The 23,076-nt window shown below is 52.3% G+C and overlaps 1 protein-coding gene across 1 annotated transcript in view; it reads right to left on the minus strand.

The window, feature by feature from the left end:
* Muc6 (mucin 6, oligomeric mucus/gel-forming) overlaps positions 1-10,416 on the minus strand; it is a 28,593-nt gene extending 18,177 nt beyond the window's left edge. The window contains 24 exon segments of the mRNA XM_042054393.1: positions 29-214; positions 719-829; positions 913-1,054; positions 1,243-1,394; positions 1,905-2,014; positions 2,114-2,166; positions 2,253-2,502; positions 2,712-2,844; positions 2,926-3,020; positions 3,108-3,269; positions 3,515-3,652; positions 3,748-3,820; positions 3,930-4,034; positions 4,115-4,253; positions 4,357-4,477; positions 4,814-4,936; positions 5,057-5,264; positions 5,424-5,533; positions 5,612-5,743; positions 5,746-5,791; positions 5,972-6,098; positions 6,168-6,408; positions 6,563-6,616; positions 10,356-10,416. Coding sequence (XP_041910327.1) covers positions 29-214; positions 719-829; positions 913-1,054; positions 1,243-1,394; positions 1,905-2,014; positions 2,114-2,166; positions 2,253-2,502; positions 2,712-2,844; positions 2,926-3,020; positions 3,108-3,269; positions 3,515-3,652; positions 3,748-3,820; positions 3,930-4,034; positions 4,115-4,253; positions 4,357-4,477; positions 4,814-4,936; positions 5,057-5,264; positions 5,424-5,533; positions 5,612-5,743; positions 5,746-5,791; positions 5,972-6,098; positions 6,168-6,408; positions 6,563-6,616; positions 10,356-10,416 — 3,072 coding nt within the window.
* Between the last annotated feature and the right edge of the window lie 12,660 nt (positions 10,417-23,076).

A 23,076-nucleotide genomic window follows, 5' to 3' on the forward strand; every position in this document is an offset into this window, starting at 1 on the left:
GGTTCGCTGGCAGACATGCGGTGCGTACCTGGGTGGCGCGGCTGATCTTGATAGAGACACTCATGTGCTTGTTCCACAGGAGCGTCAGGTTGAGCCTTCCAGGGATGTCTATGTCCAGGACCAGATTCAGGGGGCTGGGCTTCACCTGAAGGTGCACCAAGGGTTCTTCCCCGCTGACTGTGTAGTTTCTGTCTGCCATTGTGATGGATAGCCCCTGTGTGGGGAGGGCTGTCACCATTTGCTTTCTTTTCCTGCCTACCCCAGTACCCAGGCAGTCTGTGATTTGAGTGTCTGGAAGGTAGAGGTGTAATCCAACATAATAAATTTCCATCTTTGTGAAGATCAAGATTTCAAAGCCAGCCTAAACCGCATGATAAACTTGAGGCTAACCTAGGCTACATGAGACCCTGTCTGAAAACAAGAACAAGAACAATAAAACAACGTGTAGGAGTGTCTGCTGGGAGCCAGTTCCGGATAGAAGGTTCAGGCTTAGCTTCCTGGAGAGCACCTTTACTTTTTGTCCCCCAAATGCTATACATCCCTGGAAAACTGGTGGAGACCATGTGGTCGCTAGTTCTGAGTATGTAACTGCCCAGTCGGTCACCATTCTCCGGTCACCCCTTCCTGTGATACAAATGAGAGATGGCGGAAGGGCTGTGCAATGAAGGTGGAGGCTGTGAGACCTGGGAACTCCCACCCCGTGGGGCCCAGTACTTACGCCCAGGGAGATCTTGATGGCTCGGGAGCAGGTGACCCCTGACTTCCCACAGATGACGTTCTCTGTCACGACCTTGAAGGTAGGCTGTGAGCTGTTGGTACCACAGTCATCCTGCAGGAAAGGGTATTGAGGAAAAGCCCTCATGGTCCCCACCCTGGCTTCTTGCAGCCTTTGGCACTGGGCCCAGTGGTTACCGTGGCCAGAGTGTACTCGCAGTTGCCATCAAACACAAAGCGTTGTCCATCAAAAGTTATGACGTGGCCTTCGCCATAGAGGACACAGGTGGATGGGCATTGCGTGCTAAGCTGGCAGGTCCACCTTCCCTGTGAACAAGTACTGGGGAGAAGAAGGGGGAGGAGTAGTTAGAGACAGTCCTTCTACACGAGGAGGTGGGCTGGAGACCTGGGCCATGACCCTAGGATACCCCACCTCTGAGAGCCCCACCTGGAACAACTTTCTTTTGGGAGTCCTTGCCTGCCCAGATGGCCCTTAGGCTCTGTGTATTCAGACTAAGCATGACCTACCAGGTCTTACAGTCAGTATGAAGCTCAGAACCACCAGGATAGGACACCCCTGCAAAGTCACATGGGCATTCCTCTGCAGGCACACACTGCCCATCGCTGTTCTCATAGAGCCCCTTAGGACAAATACAGCCAGATTCACATTTGGTGGGTACCTGGTGGGGAGGCAGGGTTCTTAGTTTCTCAGCACTCTGCTACGCCAGCCCCAGCTTCTGAGACTCTTCCCCATGTCTTTTCCTTTTGTCCAGCCTTCTGTGGACAGCTGAGTTTTGCTTCTAGAGAAGCCACCCTTCCAGTAACATTCTCTCTCTCTCTCTCTCTCTCTCTCTCTCTCTCTCTCTCTCTCTCTCTCTCTCTCTCTCTCTCTCTCTCTCTCTCTCTCTGCGTGTGTGTGTGTGTGTGTGTGTGTGTGTGTGTGTATCAGAATGGGCTGCCACATGCACAGGAACAGTTGGCCATAGTTTCCAAGCTGCAGCCAGTCCATGCCTCACATAATTGTATAGACAAAGACCCTGTCCTCCAGCTACCTTGCTGCCAATCAGCTCCTGACTCAATACCAGCACTGGCTATGGAGTTGTAGGTATGACTAGAGAGATGTAGGTGCAGCATGGCCCTGCCCTGCATTGGGCTCCTGAAGATTTGTGGAAACCCTCCTCACTACCTACACAGTCAATGCCTGTGGCCAGCATCTGGCATGTGGGGGCACATGCAGCCCCGAACTTGTCCTCTGATGACTGGCTGCAGGACTGGAAGGTCTTGGGCTCTGGGCAGGTTGCTGCAGGGAAGAGGAACACGGGTCAGGTGGACTGGGGGACAGCAGGTGGTGTAGGGTCCTATGGGATGGCCTCATGGCCAGCTCCTAGTATACACTTACCCAAGAACATCTCTGCCTGCCGTGGGCAGCTCAGGCGGCCATTGATGCAGTAACTATAAGAAAGGGGCAGGGACCCATGAACTTACAGGTGTGCAGGGCCCCTCACAAACCAGGCATTGCCCAGCCATGCCCTCCATACCATATGACCCCATTGATCATGGTTGACTGATCAGCCTGGACGAACTTGGAGCTATCCAGCAGGCAGGGGCACTGGGCCTTATGCACGCATTCTGCCTTGTGGTTCAAGTAGGTGCCCTCAGGACAGTTGCAGCCATCCACCGGCACAGCACTCGCATGGCACTCTGTCTCACGGTCCGACAGAGACAGGCAGGTGCGGTCGCAGGCCTTGCTATTGTAGCTGAACGTGCGGTTGCCAGTGCAAGGCACAGCTGTGGGGAACTAGAGGTCAGGTTCTTGGGCAGAGTTGTAGGGAGAGGGTCTGGGGCTTGGGGATGAGAAATGGCTGAGCAGAGGTTAAGGCCCTCTAATTCCTCAGCATGCGCACAGGGGCTCTGTTGGGGTCCAGGTTCCCATTTGTCCTGTGTCCACAGCCCTGCTCCTGACTCCTCTCCACCCTCTCACCACAGCCAGCACTCACTGCAATTGTCCACGCTGCTCCTCCAGCCCAAGAGCAGGACGCCTCGGGAGGAGCAGGCATGGGCATAGGCCCCCAGTGCAGAACAGATGTGAGGGAAGGTCTCCTCGTAGTTGCAGGCCTGGTACACACACCTCTATGGGGAGGGCAGAACCCAGGTGTTAAGGACTACAAATGCTGCTATCACTTCCCCATCTCCAGTGCCCACTGGACCCACCTTGTAGAAGGGCTGGGGGTTCACCGCAGTGTGGCATTTCTCAAAGACACTGCCCTTTTTCAGCAGCATGGAGCAGTGGGTCTCTGCACACACCTCTGGAGACAACAGGTACAGCCGTGGGTATCCTGTTCCCTCCCACCAACAGGCTTAGGTGGCTGAGGGTGGGGGTGCAGGGGACTCACTGTTGAGCTGGCTCATGGAACAGGGGTCAGTCTCCCGCTCCAGGGCAGCTGGACAGTTCCCTGCGCGCCATGAGTCCACAAAGAGTGAGGCGGTGCCTTCATCAAGGCCCATGCTGGTCGTGAAGTCATCCGTTGTGTCTCCGTTGAAATTGCCGCAGAGCCCTAAAGGGGCAGGATGTGAGAGCAACTGAGTCCTGGCCCTCCCACCCAGTTCCTCCGTATACCCTATCTCCTCTATCCAGCTATGCCCCTCTCATTAGTCATCACTGTCCTCAGGAGGCTGTGTCTGTGGGTTTCCTGGATGTGGAGTCAGTGCAAGGCACTCCTGGCTCCCCTCTGCATCTAGCTGCAGCAGAAGACAGCCAGGCTGACTCTGGGAGTAACCAGTGGGACAGTGAGTGACTCACCTCTGGTCTGGCCTTTGAACTGGGGCCCGACTGTGATGTACGCCTGGAAGACGGGCTGTAGCTGGACCACGACTTCCAGGCCAAAGGTTGTAGCCATCTGGAGGTGGGTAGATGTCTGCCTGAAGATGGTGATGTTGTCTGCAAGATTTCAGGGCTAAGTAGGCTGTCCCTGCTGCCAACCCCCAAAGGCACAGCAACACAAAATTCTCAGTGCCAGACCCAGAAGGACTTACGTGTCTTGTATGGCAGCACCTTGGTGTCTCCATTGTTGGTGATCACTTCATCCTTTGAGATCACAATTTTGTCCTGGAGGGACAGAGGAATGCGAGTAGGGAGTAAGAGAAGCAGGAGCCAGATGCTGTGTCTGCAGGCCATTGTCCCCAGCATGTTCTTGATTCAGGGCAGGTAGCCTTACCTTCTTGGACAGGTAGATGACAGACACTAGGGAGGTCTCTGAATGGGAGTAACCTGACTTGTCATACACAGCCAGGAGGGTGCCATTGTTGGGTAGCAGCGGGCTCTGGGGAGGTGAGTGAGTAGGGGAGGGGTGAGTCAGTGGGCACACTGTTCCCTTCCCCCCAGCCCTGGGGCTCCTCCTACCTGGAGAAGCGTGTAGGTGCAGGTGCCATGGAAGCGGTAGGATCTGGCGTCGAATGTGGTGACAAAGGAACCACCTTCTAGGGAGCAGTGCCCAGGACATGGCTGCTCTGTGCACGTCCAGCGGCCCATGGTACACTGGCTACAGGTGGACATTGGAATAGTCCCCGGTGGATTGTGAGGCCCAAGGTAAATAGTGCCCCTTCTCAGGTTCCATGCCAGTAGAACTTGTTCTCTGTACTCACCAGGTTTGGCAGGCTGTTCTCGTGATCTCCCCAGGGCCGTAAATCACACCATTGAGCATACAGGGGCACTGGCTGACTGGCACACAGGAGTGGTTTCTGGATATGTCGTCAAGCAGTGTACCTAAGGGCACGGGCTCAGGTTGGATGGATGTTCCTTAGGCGGCCTATCACTGAGGCCTTCTCCCCAGCTGGCTGGTCAGTCAGTCCCACCTCTGCCCCTTCCCCATCCCTGCCAGCCCTAGGGAGTTGCCTTGGATGACTCCAAGCCCAACCTCTCCTCAGTACCCTGATGTCCTCCTTCCTCCTGCTCACTCTGCAGGGAGTCCTGGGTTGACTGGAAGTTTGGGGGTGGGTGGATAAGGCCTGGACCCAGGGCTGAGATACAGAATGTCTAAGCCAAGCTGGACCAGTGTGCAAGTGAGTTTGGGAGAAAGTGGGTGCTGGTATATGTCCTCACCATGGGGGCAGAAGCAGCCAAAGTTGCAGAAGCTGGAGCAGCTGTGCTGTGGGTTGGAGCAAGTCTTGACGCAGACCTCACCGCACTCCTGGTACACCTGGTTGGCTGGGCACTGGCCCACGGCTGTGGGCAGCAGGCATGGTCTGGTAAGATTTCTGCCCACCATCCACAGTTCCCACTTCATTTTCGCTTAGCTCTTTCCCCACCCAGGCTGCTTTCCCTTTGACCCTGACTAGGACTCACGGCAGAGTCCAGGGGTCCTCCAGTTGCGGACAGGCTGGCCAGCCATGCTGCAGCGACGGGAGTACTCAGACAGTGTGGCGCAGCTGCAATTCTGCTGACCTGGCTGGGCACACTCAGCCATGTCTGCCTGGCAGCTCAGCACCAGTGACTCCTTAGGCACATCACACCCAGGGGATACCAGGGTCAGTAGCTGGGTGCAGATCTGGGCCTGAATAGAGAGCCGCTCAAAGTCATATGGGTGAGGTCAACCTTTTGTATCATATATACCCAGAGCTTGGGAAGCTGAAAGTGGGGATAACAGAGACCCTTACACGGCCCCCCTGTGCCAGCCACATTCTGACCCTGGGTTCTGGGACACCTCACATACGTATCTGGTCTTCAGGGTGGTAGGCCTGGGAATGGCCTCATGGGCACAGATCTCATTGGGATCATCTAGCTTCTGGAGTTCAGCATACTTGTAAGGTTTCAGAAGTTTGCCTGGGGGCATAGGACAGAGATCAGCATGAGGAACAGACCACTGAGGGGCCTCAGCCACTCAGCCCCAACCCAGCTTACCGTCCTCGCTTTGAAATTCATTATCTGTCTTCCCGTCGAAGTTCCCACACAGTCCACACAGCTTGCCCATGTACTTCTTCTCTACCAGGACCTGCGGGGTGACACTGTTGGTCCCTGTGGGAATGTATAGGGGTTCCCCACCCAGATTTCAGGTGTTCCCACCTGCCCACCCTGCCCTTTCTGGGGTGTGGGGTTTCTTTCCCGGCTGACTCCTCCTCCTTTTCAAATGGGGAAACTGAGCTGCTCAGGTTGTCTTGGGTTGCTGGCCTACAGTGAGTGCTGTTCTGCCAGTCTGGGCTCCTGGGACTCACTCTGAGGAGGGCCCTTCCTGAATGCTGTTTGTTAGCTCATGGCTCTCACCATAAGATGGGCATCTGGTCCCCACATGACAACTAACTCCAGCTCCAGCTGCTTGGCCACCAATTGCACGCTCTGGCCGTATGGTGTGATCTGGAGGCCATTGCTGGTGTAGGGCAGGCTAACAACCCTGTGGGTAGGACAAGTTAGCAGCTGTCCCTTCTACCCCTGCCCCTGGTTGCCCTGCCCTGTAGCTTACCCAATGTCCCTGACAGAGATGATTGCTTTGTTCACGGTGACCACAGAGGCCCCCAGTTCCATGATGATCCGGGAGATGTTCCCATCCCTATCTCTCCGCAACTGGATGCTGAAGGTAGGCAAGGCATCCCCACACGTGGCCGTAAAAATATAATTGCACATCCCTTTGAACTCATACTCATGATGGTCAAAGGTGGAAAAGTGATCAGCTCCCCATGTGGAGCACCAGCCCTTTTCTGAGGCTGCAAAGAAAATGGCACACTCCCAGTGCTGAGTCCAGTGACCAGTCAGGGACAGCCTGACCCAGAAGCTGGGACTCTGGAGAGCCCACCATAGCCCCAATCCCACATGCCCACCCAGCTCTAGCCCAGGGTCTGCCTTCTATCTAGGCCTTACAGGTTTGCAGGCTATCCTCAGTGTTGGAATCGGTGGCATCTCCAGTCCAGGCACCTGTAAGGCAGGAAGCTACAACTCAGTGTCCCCAGGGGTAGGCACAGAAGTCACAGTGCCTTTGATGAGAACTCTTGACTGGAGCCTGAACTGTGACTTTCATTGCTGGATCCTTCTTGAGAAAACCCCAAACCTCAGTACCCCAAGACCTGCATGCTGTACTTGGGTGTGGTCAGTCAAGCATGAGTGCGTGCGTGCGTGCGTGTGTGCGTGCGTGTGTGTGTGTGTGTGTGTGTGTGTTTGTGTGTGTGTTGAAGTGTGGGCCCCTCCTTTCTGCACACTGGGCCATTGGACCTCTGGTACTCTGGTCAACAGCCATGTGGATGCTGTTGGTTCTCACCTGTCTGTGGAGAGTCCTTTAGTTTCCAGGGACCTAGGCTGGCAAAGGAGGTGGTGTCCAGACCTGCATAGGCAGGACCCATAGTTAGTGTTGTGACCCAGGTCTGGCCAAGTGCATACCCCCATTTGCCTGTCGTTTGTAGCAGCAGCCTGTTGTGAACGGCACAAGTTGTCCGCAGTATGCTTAACTGAGTAGGTAGCAGGCTCTGAGGGAGGACAGAGGGTGGAGTCCAGCCCGAGCCCTGGCATCCCAGCTCAGTTTTCCCCAGCTGTAACATCTTTCCTGCTCTCATTACTTCCTGTTCACTCATTCAAATACTCCACCTTTGGCTTAGCCTGGGCTGCATGAAGCTCCTGTTTGGTGCCTGTCACCATGCCAGGTGCTATAGGTCTACAGCACACGGCTTGTTCCTGCAGGGTCCCCGGAAGGTGGCACCCACTCATACAGCACACACGTGCTGCTTAAGTGACTTGGAGGGATGGGCACACAAAGCAAGGGAGAGTAGTCAGCTGCCGCTGTGCATTCTGGAACGGGAGGGCAGCCTCGCTAAGGACGTAACATGAGAACAGGGCCTAGGGTACTCGCCACTCTGGGGCATGCTGGAGAGATGCACTATCCTGTGGCTGGAGTAGAGCTAGCAGGACATCCCTGGGGAGCAAGTGCCATGTCAGGTAGGGATATCCTGGGCATGGATGCCTGTCTGCCAGGATCACTCCCCATTCACTGTTCAATTGAGCCAGGCTGCAGAGCCCTGCAGACAGAGACTCTAAATGTAGGACTAGGCTCAGAGGGGACCTCCTTTGCACAGGACTCATCTCCGTGAAACTCTGGTAAGGAAAGATACAAGAGGGTGGCCTGGGGTGTGCTGAGAGGTGGCTACGTAGGAGAGGACAGAGGGCTGAGACAGATTTTGGCTGTCTCCTCTGCCAGGCCACACCCAGTGTGTCCCTGCTCTGGCTGTCTGATCTCCCTGTGGGTATATCCTGTAAACTACCCAGAAGCTACCTACTCTCCCATCTGGGGCCCTGTGCTTAGTTCTCTTCCCTTTGTCCTCCTTGGCAGCCTCTATAACAGCTGTAGTGGGCCCTTGGAATGTGGTAACCATTGCCAAATGACATTGGTCACGGTGACCGCCAGTCAGGGACAGGCAACCACAAGATGACTATGTGAAGGAGGGCTCTTCTGGGGCTCCCATGGGCTGTAAGACCTTATCTGACACACTTTCCTCCCTGCTGACCAGCTGGCCCCCACACTCCATCCTTTGGGTCCTACCCCAAGCTCTCCTGAGGTGTTTGGGGGCGTTTGTTTCTAGCTGGGGAGCACAGCTGCTCATATACACACTCTTGATCAAGGAACAGTCCCCTGTATTGAGGAAGGGCATCCTCCTGAACCAAGTAATAACTTCAGGAGCAGTCTGAACTTGGAGCAATGAGAGAGGAAGGAGATGCTTGCTTAGCTAGCCAGATCATCCAAGAATCAGCTTCTCCATTAATGTGACAGATTTCGCAGCCAGATAGCCCTCACGTTATCTCAGGAGCTCTGGGCAAGATGCTCTCTCTGTCACTACTGCCAGTCCCTTCCAGAATATGTGCACTTCTGAGTGACACCAAGAGCAGAGTGGACCAGCTGAGGTCTTGTATAACTTGTGCTAATGAGGAAGAACTTCCATGGCATTTCTGGGTGCTTCTTGGGACTTCGGCTCTCTCTGGCAATACCGTGGGGGTCTGGCAGGAGTGGGACTCACACAGTCTCAGCCTGGTTCATGGCCACCCATCACTGGATCCCCCTCAGAATCCAGCAGGCAATGGGAAAGGGAGATTTAAAGTAATGGCTAGGAAGTCGGTACCTGCCCCGTCCAGTGATTCTTAAGGGTGTGGAGAATGGGCTAGGTTCCCTGGGCAACACCCTCAGTAGCTCAGATTTCACTGTCTTTCAGGCATGATGGGAACGCTGGAGGCCACCTCATTCTAGGAGGTGTGAGTAGCAAAAGGCCAGGTCTTGGTCGTTCTTGGTCCCAGACCTGGGTTCGGCTCCATTGCCTCACTGTTTTGTCTATTGTGCTCCCAAGGGGCTCCTGTCCCATGTAGGTAGCTCCCTCCCCTGACAAGTTTCCCTTTCCTGGGCCCCAGCTTGAATCTGGCTTCCCGGATTTTCTTTGAGCTGCAGGCCCTTTGGAAGATGTTCATGGATTACCAGCATCGCTGCCCCTTCTACTAGACCATCCACACCTTGTGTTCGCTGACTCCTCTGCCATGGCCCAAGGGGGCTTGTTCATACGATTTTCCTTTAGTCTGTTTGGTGACCTTACCTGTCTTGGGTTAATCCCACTGCCTCAGGTGTCTCCTTCCCTGCTTCTATAGCCTCAGGTCCCATCTGGCCTGTCTAACCTCATATTCTCCCATCTCTGCCTGCCCTCTAGGCTGCACAGAGGTGGCACTCAACCTGCTATTGGAGCAGCTCTGTCCCTTTAGCCTCCCAACCCCCCTCAGGTCTTCCTGGGACTTAATCCTCTATCCCTGGCTCTGGACCCAAGGGACCTGGTTCTAGTCAGCATGTCATTCTCTTTCTGCTGGGAATGCTGGGTAAGAGGCAAGACAGGGTCCCAGGTATCTGGTAGGGCCTATAGGCATTGCTTTATGGTGTTCCGCGCTACCTCTGTTGTGGACAACTGGTATTTAGTGGGAAGACCATTGCTGGAGAGAAGCAGAGCAGCCTGGTGGGAGGGGCATCACGTTATTTCAAGTCTGAGACCCTCCTAGCACCTTTACCCCCAGGCTGGGTGTATTTTGAGGTTGGGCGCTATATGATTTCCCCTCAGGGGAAGTCTCTGACAGCTGGTGGTTGGCATGCAGAACTGTGGGTTGGAGTGGCACAAGATGTCTCCCCACATTAACAGAAGGGGAAGTTGAGACCTGGAGCCCACCATACAGTTCTGTTAGTGGGTGAGGTCAGGAGTAATGGAGACTGGAAACTTGGACACCAAAAGAAGCAACTCTGTTAGGGTGACACATGCCCCTGTCCCTACATACCCCAGGCTCCTCAAATATCTCTCAGGGCCAGAGCCACGGGAGAGAGGGGAAGAATGTTAGGTTTGCCCTGCTGCTACCATTGTGTGCTGCTGTCACCAGAACTGCTGAGACTGTACAAGAGGGAGCCCCACCCCTATTTCAGGTGAGCGTGTTCCTTTCCTGACCACCAAACCCAGCTCACAGGAGGTAGACAGGTTTGAGTAGTTTGTCGGGCCCCTTCCGCCTCCTGTCCATCAGTGTCTGTGTGGCTAGCCCGTCTTAGGCAGAGTCAACAAGGCGTGAAGACCTGAAGACTCCCCCATGCACAGGGTCCTGTGGAGGGCATCGGGTACCTGCCCCCCCGGGCATAACCTGGCAGATACCCACTCACCAGCATTGATTAGGGATCCCCTGAAGAACAGCAACAGCAGCAGCTGCTGACCCCTGAACATGGTGGCACTCCTGGAGCAGAAGGCGGCCACCAGCCCCGGTCTTCTACTGCTGGGCGCTTAGGCAGTCTTGCTGCTGCCTCTGCTGCGACTTGAGTGTCTGGCTCTCCGAAGCTTATATAGGGATGGTGTGCCCTTCCCCTGCCGCACCCACTTGTGCCCCATACTCCATGCCTGTGATCGCCACCGCCTGCTGGGCACAGCAGTGGCCAAACAGGATATGGGGTTCTGTTTTATCAGGGCTCAAGACTTAGTTGGAAAATTCTGCAGTGGCTGTGGCCCCATTATCTTTCTACTCCCAGTGGGGGGCCTTACACGTGCACTCCAGGGGCCCACAAACACCTCTTGCATCCGGCTGTCCTTGGGGCCATGGTGGGTCCTGTCACAATCCGTCCTAACTGCCAGATCACCATGGACACCATCAGTCACACACCTGGGTGCCTGGGATGGGCCTGGTCCAGGGGGGTATCAGAGAGCCTGGGCCTCCTGCTGATCCTGCCAGGTAATCCAGCCTCCACCCTGGATCCTGGAACCTCAAGAGACATTTGTTTGCCAGGTTTACTCCATTCATTGTGAGTTTTCCCTCCAGGAGAAAGACCACCTGGGGAGGGGTCCTGCTGCCTGTACTTGGGGGGTTCCCCAGCACTGGTTGCTGTGATCTGTGTTCTTGCTTGGTAGGTGAAGTTACCTTTGCAGCATCTCCATGGGTTGAGTGAGCTGTAGGGTCCCCTTAGACAGCTGGCCAAACCTACTGGGAAGATGGACTCCTAGGAATATGAGAGGTGGGAGCCAAAGGTGGGGTGCATGCCAGGCCCTTAAGGAGCTAATGCTAGGGTTAGGACAAAAGTTAGGCTGCAGGCCAGAATCGGGGGTAAGATTGGGGTGAGGAAAGGGCAGGTTCTTCCTTGAGACTATCTGTCAGCCAGAATGTGAGGTGGGGTCCAACAAACCACTGAATTTGTCCAGTCCCATTGGGAGCCAGGGGCATGGAACTTAGATCTCCTGGTGGTGGTCTTGGTCACTCCAGCAAATACTGAGGGGTGCCACTTGCACCCCTGAAGGAACTGAGGACCAGCCCTTAGCTGTGTCCATTGCAGGCTTGGTATTGGCTCTAGCCCTACTGAGTCTGGATTCTCAAATGAGCCTGTATCTCATAGCCAAGCTAAGACAAGCCCCATAGCCTGGACCCAGGTTGTCTCCTCTGGTCACCCGTCTCTACACTGGTAGCTCTCAGACTCTGTTCTCCCTTGGCTCAGAGCAAACCCTGCAGATCCTGTGACAAAGCAGCGGATGTTGTTTGCTGTAAATAAAACCTCAGCTTTATCAGGATGTTCTGACCTTTAGGTGTGGCACTATGATACAGTGTGTGTCTAGCACATTTCAGGCCCTCATTTTGACCTTAGCACCACCCCTCAAAAAAACCAACAACTCTCCACCGAATCAGAGAAATAACATGATCTTTACAGAAACTCTGAGGTCAGCCTCGGTGGGTGGAGTGCTCACTTACTGCTGTGTGCGCTTCTGGGTGGCCTGTTATTGCTCTTATACTTTCTTCTTTCCTTCCTCCCATCTTTCTTTTTATCTAATAGATTTGTCGTGCGTGTGTGTGTGTGTGTGTGTGTGTGTGTGTGTATGCATGCGCACATGTGTGTGAACGTCATAGTGTGTATATGTGCACCATGTGCATGTAGGTGCCTGCAGAGGCCAGAAAGGGTTGGAACCTGAGTGCATTACAGGCAGTTATGGGCTGCTGTGTGGATACTGGAAACTAAACCTGGATTATTGATAAAAGCAATAGGTGCTTTTCTTTTTTTTTTTAAAAAGGTTTATTTAATTTTATTTAATGTGTGTGAATGTTTTGCCTACATGTATGTCTGTGCACTAATTGTGTGAGTGGTACCTATAGAGGCCAGAAGGCATCAGCTTTTCTGGGACTGGAGTTATATATGGTTGTGGGATACCATATTGGTACCAGGACTTGAACCCTGTTTCTCTGGAAGAGCAACCAGTGCTCTTAACCACTGAGATAACAGTCCAGTAATGGCAACAAGGGCTCCTGATGGCTGAACTCTTTCTCCACCTTCTCTTAGCAATTTCTCTCCCTTTTAGTTTTCATATTTTGATTTATATGTATGTGGTACTTACGTGTGTATGGGCATGTGAGTGCAGATGCCAGCAAGGCTGGAGGAGTCCCAGCTGTAGGCAGTGTTGGGCTGTGATCTTAACCACAGAGCCGTGTCTCCTGCCCTCTTGGTGGCTTCTTAGCACTCAGCAGCACCCACTCAGGTGAGAAACTGGAAACAGAGTGACATTTTCACCCAAAGTGATGCAACCTTGCAGCTGGGCTTGGGCAGGTGAGGAGGGACTCAGGGTGGACCCGGACACAGGGCAGTCATGTAGAACGGGCTTATGACCCTGTGTGGCTAGGAGCCCTGTGTCTGCTTGGCTGGCTGGATGTGCCTGTCTAACAGTCTGCAGGGGCGTGTGCATGTGAGTTTGTATGAGTGGCTCAGAGCTGTGCTTTCCAGGATCTTCTGGGCTGTTTTGGGCTGCATACACCTGTGGCAAGAAGGTAGCTCTAGGGAGCGGCATGGCCTTTCCCGGGTCGATGGCTCCATCCTGGCAAGGAGGGGCCCCAGGAGGGCATCAGGGCCCACCTTCTGCAACACACTTAATTGGTGGAAAATCACGCCTCAATAGGGTTTTTGTCCTTTGACTTGGGAGAGCGAACGCACTGAGCAAACAGCTCTGACGGCTGAGGTAGCTCTGACAGAGAGATAAGTGTGTGTGCACCATTGTTCCCTCAGCTAGCACAGCGATAAGCCCCAGATCCCGCTGGCGGGCTAGGAAAGCGGAACCTACAGCAGGACAAGTGTATGATTGTCCATTCTCGCATCCAGCTCAGACCCTTGCTTTCCACATCCATCAGTGTGTTCGGGCCCTGGACAGTGACCTCCCAGGGCCTAGGCGTGGCTTTGAAGTATGGCCTAAGCCAGCCTTGGTCCTAGAAGCCAGCGTCTAGAGCAGTGGTTCTCAACCTTTCTAAGACTGAAGCCCTTTAATACAGCTCCTCATGTTGTGGTGACCCTAACCATAAAATTATTTCATTGCTACTTCATAACTTTAATTTTGCTACTGTTATGAATTGTAATGTAAATATCTATGTTTTCTGATGGTCTTAGGCAACCTTTTGAAAAGACCCCCCCAAAGGGGTCATGTCCCACAAATTGAGAACCACTGGTCTAGAGAGCGGTGGCCCAGGATCATGCCCAGCTAAAAGCAGGCCTCCGTGTGGGGTTGAGGGCTCTTGTCCCTAGCAGGTGCTTCCAGCATCCTCCGTTATGTTTGGGTCCTCACCCCTGCCACAGAGAAGAAGCCCCAAACTCTGGGTTTGCTCTGTCTCTTTCATAGAGGTACAAGAGTTAACACATTGGTCAGCCCATCCAGACCACCTGTCCCTGGCTTCTGAGCTCATCTGGGTTAGGGGTGACATTCTCTTGGGGAAGAGCCAGTGTTTTCCTAATTCCTTTGGCTTGGCGGCCATACACCATCAGATGGAAAGACTTTAAGGGGTGTTTGTGAAAGATGTCCACACCAGAAGTAGGAATTCTCCTCTGTGGCTGAGCCCTGCTTTAGGAGGGTGAGCCAGGACAGATCAGCCAGTATGGACTCTGGGTGGAGGCTGACGCTCAGAATTCCCAAGAACTGGGTATAGAGTGTGGGCCATGGGCCTGATGTTTCTTGGGGGTGGGCCGTTTGCACCTTGGTGGTCAGTGAGCTTCAGGGCTGGCTATAGGCACCTGCTCTTAGGGAGAAGGTGAGAACTGGTGACCCTGGACACAAGTGGCTGAGGGATTTCAAGCCTTGGAGTGGGAGTCATGCTGCTGGGTCCTGTGTGTAGTAGGTGGCTGTGAGCCTTGTACTCTGTGGCTCAATGGGACCTGAGCTTCGTTAGGTGTCTCAGAAAGGACTGTGCCATCCTCCCACTCTGTCCCAAGTATCAGTGGTCTGCCTCCCCCCCAATTCTCATATGCCCTGGCCTCCTGGTTGTCTTGGGAGTACACAGGAGATAAAGTAGTCCTGGTCCACTTCCTCCAGGGACCTGCAACTCTTGCCCTAGGATCCTACTGGCTAGTATGCCTACCTGGAGCCATGCCGTGCTATTCCCTACTTCTGCAGAATTTTCAAGATCCTATCTAACTCCTGGCCTCTGGTCCCCTACTCTAGTCAACTCTTGTTTCTCTGGCTTTTGTAGAATTTACCCTGAGCTGCTGAAGTCAATTCTGATGAAGGTAACAAGGAAGCTAGCAAATCTTGCCCACAGCTAGAGGGTGTATGTGCCCCTTCGGTGACTGTGCCTCCCTCAGCTTCTACCTAGCAGAGTGCCTAGACTCCACCACTTGCTTTGGCTTTGACTCTTGGCCTGGATTTGGTTGTGATCAGCCCCTCCCTCTGGATAAGGGCCCTGACTTCTGGCCTTGGCAGAGAAGTGACTACCTAAGGTAGGTTCTACCTGGGTGGGATGGAACTGTACTCTGAAATGGATGGAGAGCTCACTATCATACTCCTTGAGCTGGAGCCCTGTAGTTCCTTTTGTTCATGGATGTCTTGTGTTGGTACTTAGAGAAGGAGTGCAGATAATAGGGATGGCATCAGAAAGGGATGCTCGGTGGGCCTGAACTCCCAGGGAGCCAATAGGTCTTAGCCTGAGGTGAGGGTGGCTGTAGCTGGCACACACCTTCTTCTTTTTTCCTCTTGAGATCTGGTCTGATGTAGCCCAGACTGGTGTTGACTTGCTATGTAGCTAAGGATAACCTGAACTTCTGCCCCTCCACCCTCCACCTCCCAGGAGCTGAGATTACTAGTGTCCACCACCAGACTTGATGTAGGAGGTGCTGAGGATCAAATTCAAGGCTATGTCTATGTTGGTGAATGTTTTACCAACGGAGCTACACCCCCAGTCTGAAATACCCATCTTTTGACAGGAAGTCTTCTGATTCAGCTGTCCATTGGGTCAGAGGAGACCCTGCACCTTTGAGTCCCATGCTGGACTTCCTCATACCCTTAATTCCAGGAGGGAGGTGAGCCCTGGACCTCACCGACCATCAGACAGAAGCCCCTGATGTGACTTTCCCCACTGCTTAGATGCCTCACAAGCCTTCTTTCAGTCATGCTCACAACAGGCACTCCAAAATCACACAGGCACTACCAAGCCTAGCCCTGGGAAGACGTCAGGATCCTGAAGGATGGACTGCATCCAACCCTGGCCAATGTTAGCACAGTTCCAGCTTCCAGGCCTCATGTAAGGGTGCCCTCAGCCTGGCAAGCAGGAAACAGCACAGGATTGATTGCCAGAGAGCCCCATACAAGCTGCCCTGCCCCCTGCAGTGCCGATCAGCGGATGTTGAGTGAAAAACAGATAGCGTTGGCTTGGACACAGGACTCAACCCCCTGGCTGCCCCAGGTGACATTGTGGACCAATACCTGTCAGGCTGTGGTTTCCTGGGCTGCCATTTATCCTGCAAGTGCTTGCAGCGTATGTCGTCAGTGAAGACTTGCCCACTTTTGGGAGCTGCAGAGGGGGATTTGAGAAGTACAGGAAGGTCCTAGACACTGTGCATGACTTTGGAAGTTAGAGGTCAGGTGCTGAGCTGGAGGGGCACAAGGCCATTCCTCCCCAGACATCTTAAGTTTTTATCACAGATGGATCATGTTGGGGATTCATCAGGGTCCCAGAAACACCAGTCAGATGGCCACTGAAGCCAGGTGCATTTCAGATCAGGTCAGCAACAGCCAAAGTTACAGGAGGCTGCCATACCATCTGGGGCAGACTGGAGGCCAGGCCTGGCTAGCAGTAGGTACTCCAGAGCGTTCTGGACCTAGAGTCAGCTGGGAGAAATGGGTAAACTGAACCTAAGGGCTGATGGCAGTGAGGGGGCTTTGAACTAGCCGTGGGAATAAGTAGGGTGGTGTGCGCTTACATGGGGTCTGGGTAAGGTGTCTCAGTGGAGTCTGAGGACAATGTGTTGACTCTGCCAGCAGCATGATAAATAGACATGCACAGAGGCCACAGTCCTGAGGCCACAGATCCTGCAGGGAATTTCTAGAAAGCCGTGGCTTCTCCCATGAGAAACACCGGGGCCACAGTCAGAACAGTGCAATCCTCAGAAACTCTAAGACCATCCCAGGCAGTGGGAAGGGGAAGGTGGGTGTAGTATAGACAGGCAGCAGGTGAGAGGGAAGGTCTGGGCACAGAAGGGCTGTAGCATTGACCATTGTTTGTAGCTTGAGAGGGTTGGGTGAAGCAGAGACTATGGGAGCAGGTGGATTTCTGGGGTTCTGGGGAATTGGGCTCTAGCCTCTCCTGCCCAGTGTCAGATTAAGCAAGGCTGAGACTGGCCTTAGAAATGAAATGCGTAGGGCTGGGAGTATAGCTAAGTGGTACTGCATGTGTCTCAGCACCAAGGAAATAACTGTAATGTCCAGGGGCAGCAGAATGACTCAGCAGGGAAAAGTGCTTGTGCAAGTCTGACAGTCCGGATCTGGGTCCTGGACTGCATGGTGGAAGAAGCGTACAGATTCCCAGAAGATGTATTCTGACCTCCACATACATGCTCTGCCTTGCTTGCCCTCCTATCCAATAATAAATAAAAGTGTAAATATAAAACAAAGAAAAAGAAAATAACTGTAATGTCTGTGTGCTTGTGTCCAAACCCTTGGAGCCTGGAACATGCTCACGTCCTTTGTTGGTTACTTGGCTTGTTTCCAGCTTGAGTTACCCTCAGGTGGGCTGTTGGGAATATGTGAGTAGAGGCTCAGGTGTTCACACTTTGCCACGATCAGGTTTTCCATAGACACATAGCTGGTGTCTTTGAACTGTGTCCCATTGGGGAAAAGAAACTTCTAGGCCCTTCATATCTCTCTAGGTATGCGGTCAGTGATGCTATGTGGCAGTCCACAGTGCCCACTGTGTGCAGTGCTACAGAATGGCCATCCACAGTGCCCACTGTGCTCAGTGCTACAGAATGGCAGTCCACAGTGCCCACTGTGCTCAGTGCTACAGAATGACAGTCCATAGTGCCCACTGTGCATAGTGCTACAGAATGGCATTCCATGGTGCCCACTGTGCAGTGCTGTGGAAGGGCAGCTTTCAGTGGGATTCCCCTATTTACTATTTTTTTAATCTGTTTCTTCAATGAAGTACTTAAAATCCCTGGTCCATATTCAGATTGGATTATTTGTTTAACTATGGTTCACTTGGAAGTCCTGCAGTTGTGTGTGTGTGTGTGTTTGTGTGTGTTGTACACGCACGTGTGCAAGCTGGGGATTGAACCCAACCTTCATGCATGCAAGACAAGCACTCTACTACCTGAGCTTTGTCCCCATCTTTCAAGTCCTTTTTTATCTGCAAGTTTATCAAGGTTGTGGCCTCTTTGTTATGTTTCTCATATCTTTCCCAGAGCAGGCGTTCTTCCCTTTGAAAGAATCTGATTTGCCAGTGTTTCTTTAACATCATGCTTTCATTATTGGAGCCCAGAACTCTTCGGAGGTCACACATCTTTGACGGTCTTTTCATTATCTAGTAGTCTTGTACCTGGTAATATTTTTGCTCAAAAACCTATTCTGTCTGATGTGAATGTTGGCAAGCCTTCTAGAAGAAAGAGGGTTCACTGTTAAAACAATGGATTTGAGGCAGGGTCTCAAGTAGCCCTGGTGGGCAGGAGCTGGTTGAGTCTGGGATAACCTTGAACTCTGGCCCTCCCATTAGCATGGTAGATCCTTTTCTATCCTTTAAATACTTTATTTGTTCCTTATAATGAATTTTTTTTTCTTTTTAGAGACAGGGTGTTGCTCTATAGCTTAGCCTGGCCTTGAACTTCTGTCTCAGCCTCCACAGTACTGGGATCCCAGACCTCCATTACTGTGATTAGCTGCTATAGTGAGTTTAGATGCCTTACAGGATAATTCTGCCTTTTGATCCTATCTGACAAGCCGTGCATGTTTTGACTGGTGTGTTATTGATGTGTCTGGGGCAAAGTCTGCCACCTGCTGTTCATTTCCCATCTGTTCCTTCTTTCCTCCACTGTGGTACTGAGCAAAAATAGGAGGGAGAACGGGCAAGTACCTTTTTTCTCTTTTGTAATGCCACTTTATTATTTATTTATTTATTTGAAACAGGATTCCTCCGTGTGTCCCTGGCTGACCTGGAACTCACTCTGTGGACCAGGCTGGCCTCAAACTCAGAGATCTTCCTGTCTCTGCCTCTGGAGTGCTGTGATTAAAGGCTTGTGCCACCACTGCTTGGCTTGCTTGCATCTTTTTAAAGGTGGTGTCTCATATAGCTCAGGGTGGCCTCAGACATGCTCTAGAGTCAAACCTCTAGTCTCTGTCTCCAGTGCCTGGAGTACAGGTGTGCGCGGTGCTGGGAGTACAGGTGTGCACCATGCTGAGAGTACAGGTGTGCGTGGTGCTGGGAATACATATGTGCACCATGCTGAGAGTACAGGTGTGCGTGGTGCTGGGAATACATATGTGCACCATGCTGAGAGTATAGGTGTGCATGGTGCTGGGAATATAGATGTGCACGGTGCTGGGAGTACAGATGTGCATGGTACTGGGAGTACAGGTGTGTGCGGTGCTGGGAATACAGGTGTGCGTGGTGCTAGGAGTACAGGTGTGCGCGGTGCTGGGAATACAGGTGCGCATGGTGCTAGGAGTACAGGTGTGTGCAGTGCTGGGAATACAGATGTGCAGCACCTCATCTAGTTTATCATTCTTTGTTGTTATTTTATCTGTTGCCTAAAGTCTAGTCCCTAAACCTTAGGGGTCCGGCACATGTCTCCCACCACAGTCTGTCTTCCAGAGATGGTGTAAGCTCTGACAGGGTCTTTTCTTTCCACCCATATTTTGTGTCATTTTGTTATGTAGATTTCTGTAACTGTTATTGGCCTAATTAGGTTTTTTTTTTTTCAACTGAAGATGTAGCTCAAAAGTTATAGTGCTTGCCAGGCACTCACAACACCCTGGGTTTGATCCCTAGCACTGCAAAAATAAATTTGAAAAATAATTAAAACAGAAAAGTGATGGGGGCGAGGGAGCTGGCTGGAGCAATGGCTCTGTGGTTAAGAGCATTGGTTGTTCTTCCAGAGGACCTGGTTTTAGCTTCCAGCACCAACATGGAAGCTCACAGCAATCTATAACTCTAGTTCTAGGGCATCCAATGCCCACTCTGACTTCCAGGGGTGCCGGGCATGTACAGGGTATAAACACATGCATGCAGGTGAGATGCTCATATACAAAAATGAGTAAGAGTGACAGGGTCTTGAAGGATGGCTTGTGATTCTTGCAGAGGATTGGAGTTCAGGTCCTAGCACCACCTCAGGGGGCTCACAATTGTTTGTGGCTGACTCAAGTTCCAGGAGATCAGTACCCTCTTCTGACCCCTGAGGGTATCCCAACTCAGGAGTGCATACTCATACACGGACACACATAACACATGCATAATTAAAAATAAAAAACAGGCCAGATGTGGTGATGCATATCTTAAACTCATATCCCAACTCTTGGGAGGAGAGGCAGGCAGATCTCTGTGAGTTTGAGACCAGCCTGGTCTCCATAGCAAGTTCGATGCCAACCAATACTACATAGTGAGACTCTTTCTTACAAAACCAGAAATAAATAAATAAATAAATAAAATCCTTTTTAAAAAATAAAAAAAAGTGACAGATGGAAGGGTTAGGGATATGGCTCAGTGGCAGAACATTCAGCTAGCATGCCTCAGGATCAAGAAAAAAAAATAAGAGGGGACTTTTACATATTTTTACACGGGACCTCATTTAGGTGCTTCTGGCCCTTGGTGGGCCCTGTATCCTTTCTTTATGCTTACAGGTCTTTGCTTCATACTCCAGTGATGTTCAGAGTCACAGTGGAATGTACCAAAAATACCTGCATTGCCTTTGAGGATTTTCCAGGGCCATCAAGGGAGGATGTGGAGGAGCCAAGGCCATGGGCCTCATCCTGTGTGTCCTCTGCCTCTATTGGCTGATATAGACCCTGTTGTCCTGGTGACTGTGTCAGATCATAATCATCTGGAGTCTGGGTCTGAGGGTCAGAAAGACAAAGATGGGATGGAAGAGCAGATGACCTCTGACCTTTGTGGTTCCAGACAACATGAAACTGCACATCTGGTTTCCAGAGGGCCGGCAGCAAGGTGGACCCCAGAGGAGTTATGAATGATGGGGGTTATGCGGGTTAGAGGTTTTTGTTTTTTACAACTTGACACAAGTTATGGTCACCAGGGATGAGAAAACCTTAACAGAGAAAATACCTCCATCCGATTGGCCCGTGTGATGACCGATGTGAGGAAGTCCAGCCCACTGTGGGTAGGACCAACACTGGAACAAGTAAACCAATGAGAACAAACCAGGCTGCATGTTGCTTCGTGGCCTCTGTCTGCTTCAGTTCCTACCTCCAGGTTCTTGCCTTGAGCTCCTGCCCTGGCTTTCCTGATGATGGCGTGTAGCCCCTAAGCCAGAACAAACCCTTTCCTCCTCAGCTTGCTTTTGGTGATTTGTTTATCACCGCAGTAGAAAGCAAAGTAGGACAGGGTTAGCGCCTGAGGGGCCTGTTGCGCATGTTCCCACGGCAAGAGGACCTCAGAGAGGACAGTAGTGACAGTTGCAGCTGTTCTCATGGTTATGAGAACATGTACTCACATGCTCATGCACCTTACACACATGGGCCACATAGGCTCCTCTCATAGTGGGCACACATACATTCATGTACATGCATACACACATGCATGTTTCTTTTGGTTATCAAGTTGTTATGGTTTAAATATAAAGTGTCTTCTGAAAAGGCTCATAGAGCCATTTGAAAGGTGCTAGAAAACTCCAGGAAATAGGACATAGCTGTAGGAAGCATGGGGGAGTTGGGGAGGGAGTTGGGGAAAGTCTGGGAGAGTTGGGGAAAGCCCGGGAGAGCTGGGGGAAGCAGGGGAGAGCTGGGGGAAGCATGGGAGAGCTGGGGGAAGCATGGGAGAGCTGGGGAAGCAGGGGAGAGCTGGGGGAAGCATGGGAGAGCTGGGGGAAGCTTGGGAGAGCTGAGGAAAGCAGGGGAGAGCTGGGGGAATCTTGGGAGAGCTGGGGGAATCTTGGGAGTGCTGGGGGAAGCAGGGGAGAGCTGGGGGAAGCAGGGGAGAGCTGGGGGAAGCAGGGGAGAGCTGGGGGAAGCAGAGGAGAGCTGGGGGAAGCGACCCAGGTGCACTCTGTGTGTGTGTGTGGTTCCCTGGCAGCACAGCTGAGCTTGGACTTCTTGTTTCTGTTCCATGTTAACTTCTACAGGTTAGAGCTTTGTCTACCACACAGTGCTGTCACCATGATGTGGGACAAGTGACTGTGAACTGAGTCCTCTGAAGTCATGAACTAAAACAAATCGTTCTTCCTGTAAATTGTTTGTCTCAGGTACTTTGTCACCATGATTTTTTTAAAAAAGTAAACTAATCCAAGGTATAATGTGTTTAAATCGGATAGCATGGCTCTTACCCATGCAGCTCTGTTAATTTGCATATGCTCACACACCTGTGTCCCCCTTGCCTGTCCAGCTATGCCTCGCCAGCCTCACACTTCAGATTTCTCTCATCCTAACTAGTTTGGCCTGTTCTAGAATGTGTGTCCTGAGGTGACTGAGACTCATAAGACAGAATTTCTCCTTTGGTCCGCACTGATGGCCCAGCCTTCCTCTGAGACATTGTGTGGACATCAGGTGCCACCTGCTGGCAGCTGAAGTCATCTTGGTATGGCACTCGGTGGAATCTTCCATGGTTCATATACAGGCAGCCTCAGGGTTGTCTGGAGCTGGCTTGGGTAGGGCAAGGAAACAATGGATTCAGAGAGGAAAACCTGAATTAGACAGGGAGGAAACAGGGGTAGGAGTCTGTCAAGCCTAGGACCCCATAACCTGGCTCTTCCTGCCTTCTTAGAGCTAGGCAGGATCATCTCCTGGGTCTTCTGGGGGCTCCATAGGAAAAGGGAGTCCAGCTGATCTGACCCAGGCAGGTTCTCCAAGTGGTCTCTGCTGGTCAATTCCAGAAGTGGCCATAGACCCTTGACTCTGGAAACTCCATCAGGAAGCTGGTGCACAGTTCCTGCCCTCCACAGCTTTAGGTTTTGCCAAGTGTGTGGTCCTGCTCACCCTGGAGACCAAAGCATCGCTGGGACTTCACAAGACATCATGGTTGTTGCTACCCACATCCCAACACAGAGTCTCCACCCAAGTCTGTTTGCTCTCTTCCTGTCTTATCTCCCGGCTCAGACCAGATCGCAACCCTTGCGGTAATGTTCAAACTATCAACTGTGTCCATACGCCCCACATTAGCCATTTACCTACTCCATTAAGGGTATGGAAACACTGCTGTACTCCTGCTGGGCCCTCAGGCCTACTGCAGGGGCATTGAAGTTTCTGAGAGGCTGGGGTTCTAGCCAGATATGCAGATTCCCAGGTATCCCATTCAAGACTGGGGTACTTTTCAAACACCATGGTGTATCTAGGGGGTATCAGAGTGGCAGGTGAGGTGCCCTGGGCAGGTTACCTCTGCCCTCACCTTAGGTCAGCATTCTGGGCAAGCCCATTGGAGCCAGGTGATCAGAGCATGCTGAGGGTGAG

This window comes from Arvicola amphibius, chromosome 1, assembly GCF_903992535.2.
Source record: "Arvicola amphibius chromosome 1, mArvAmp1.2, whole genome shotgun sequence".
NCBI classification, from domain to species: Eukaryota; Metazoa; Chordata; class Mammalia; order Rodentia; family Cricetidae; genus Arvicola; species Arvicola amphibius.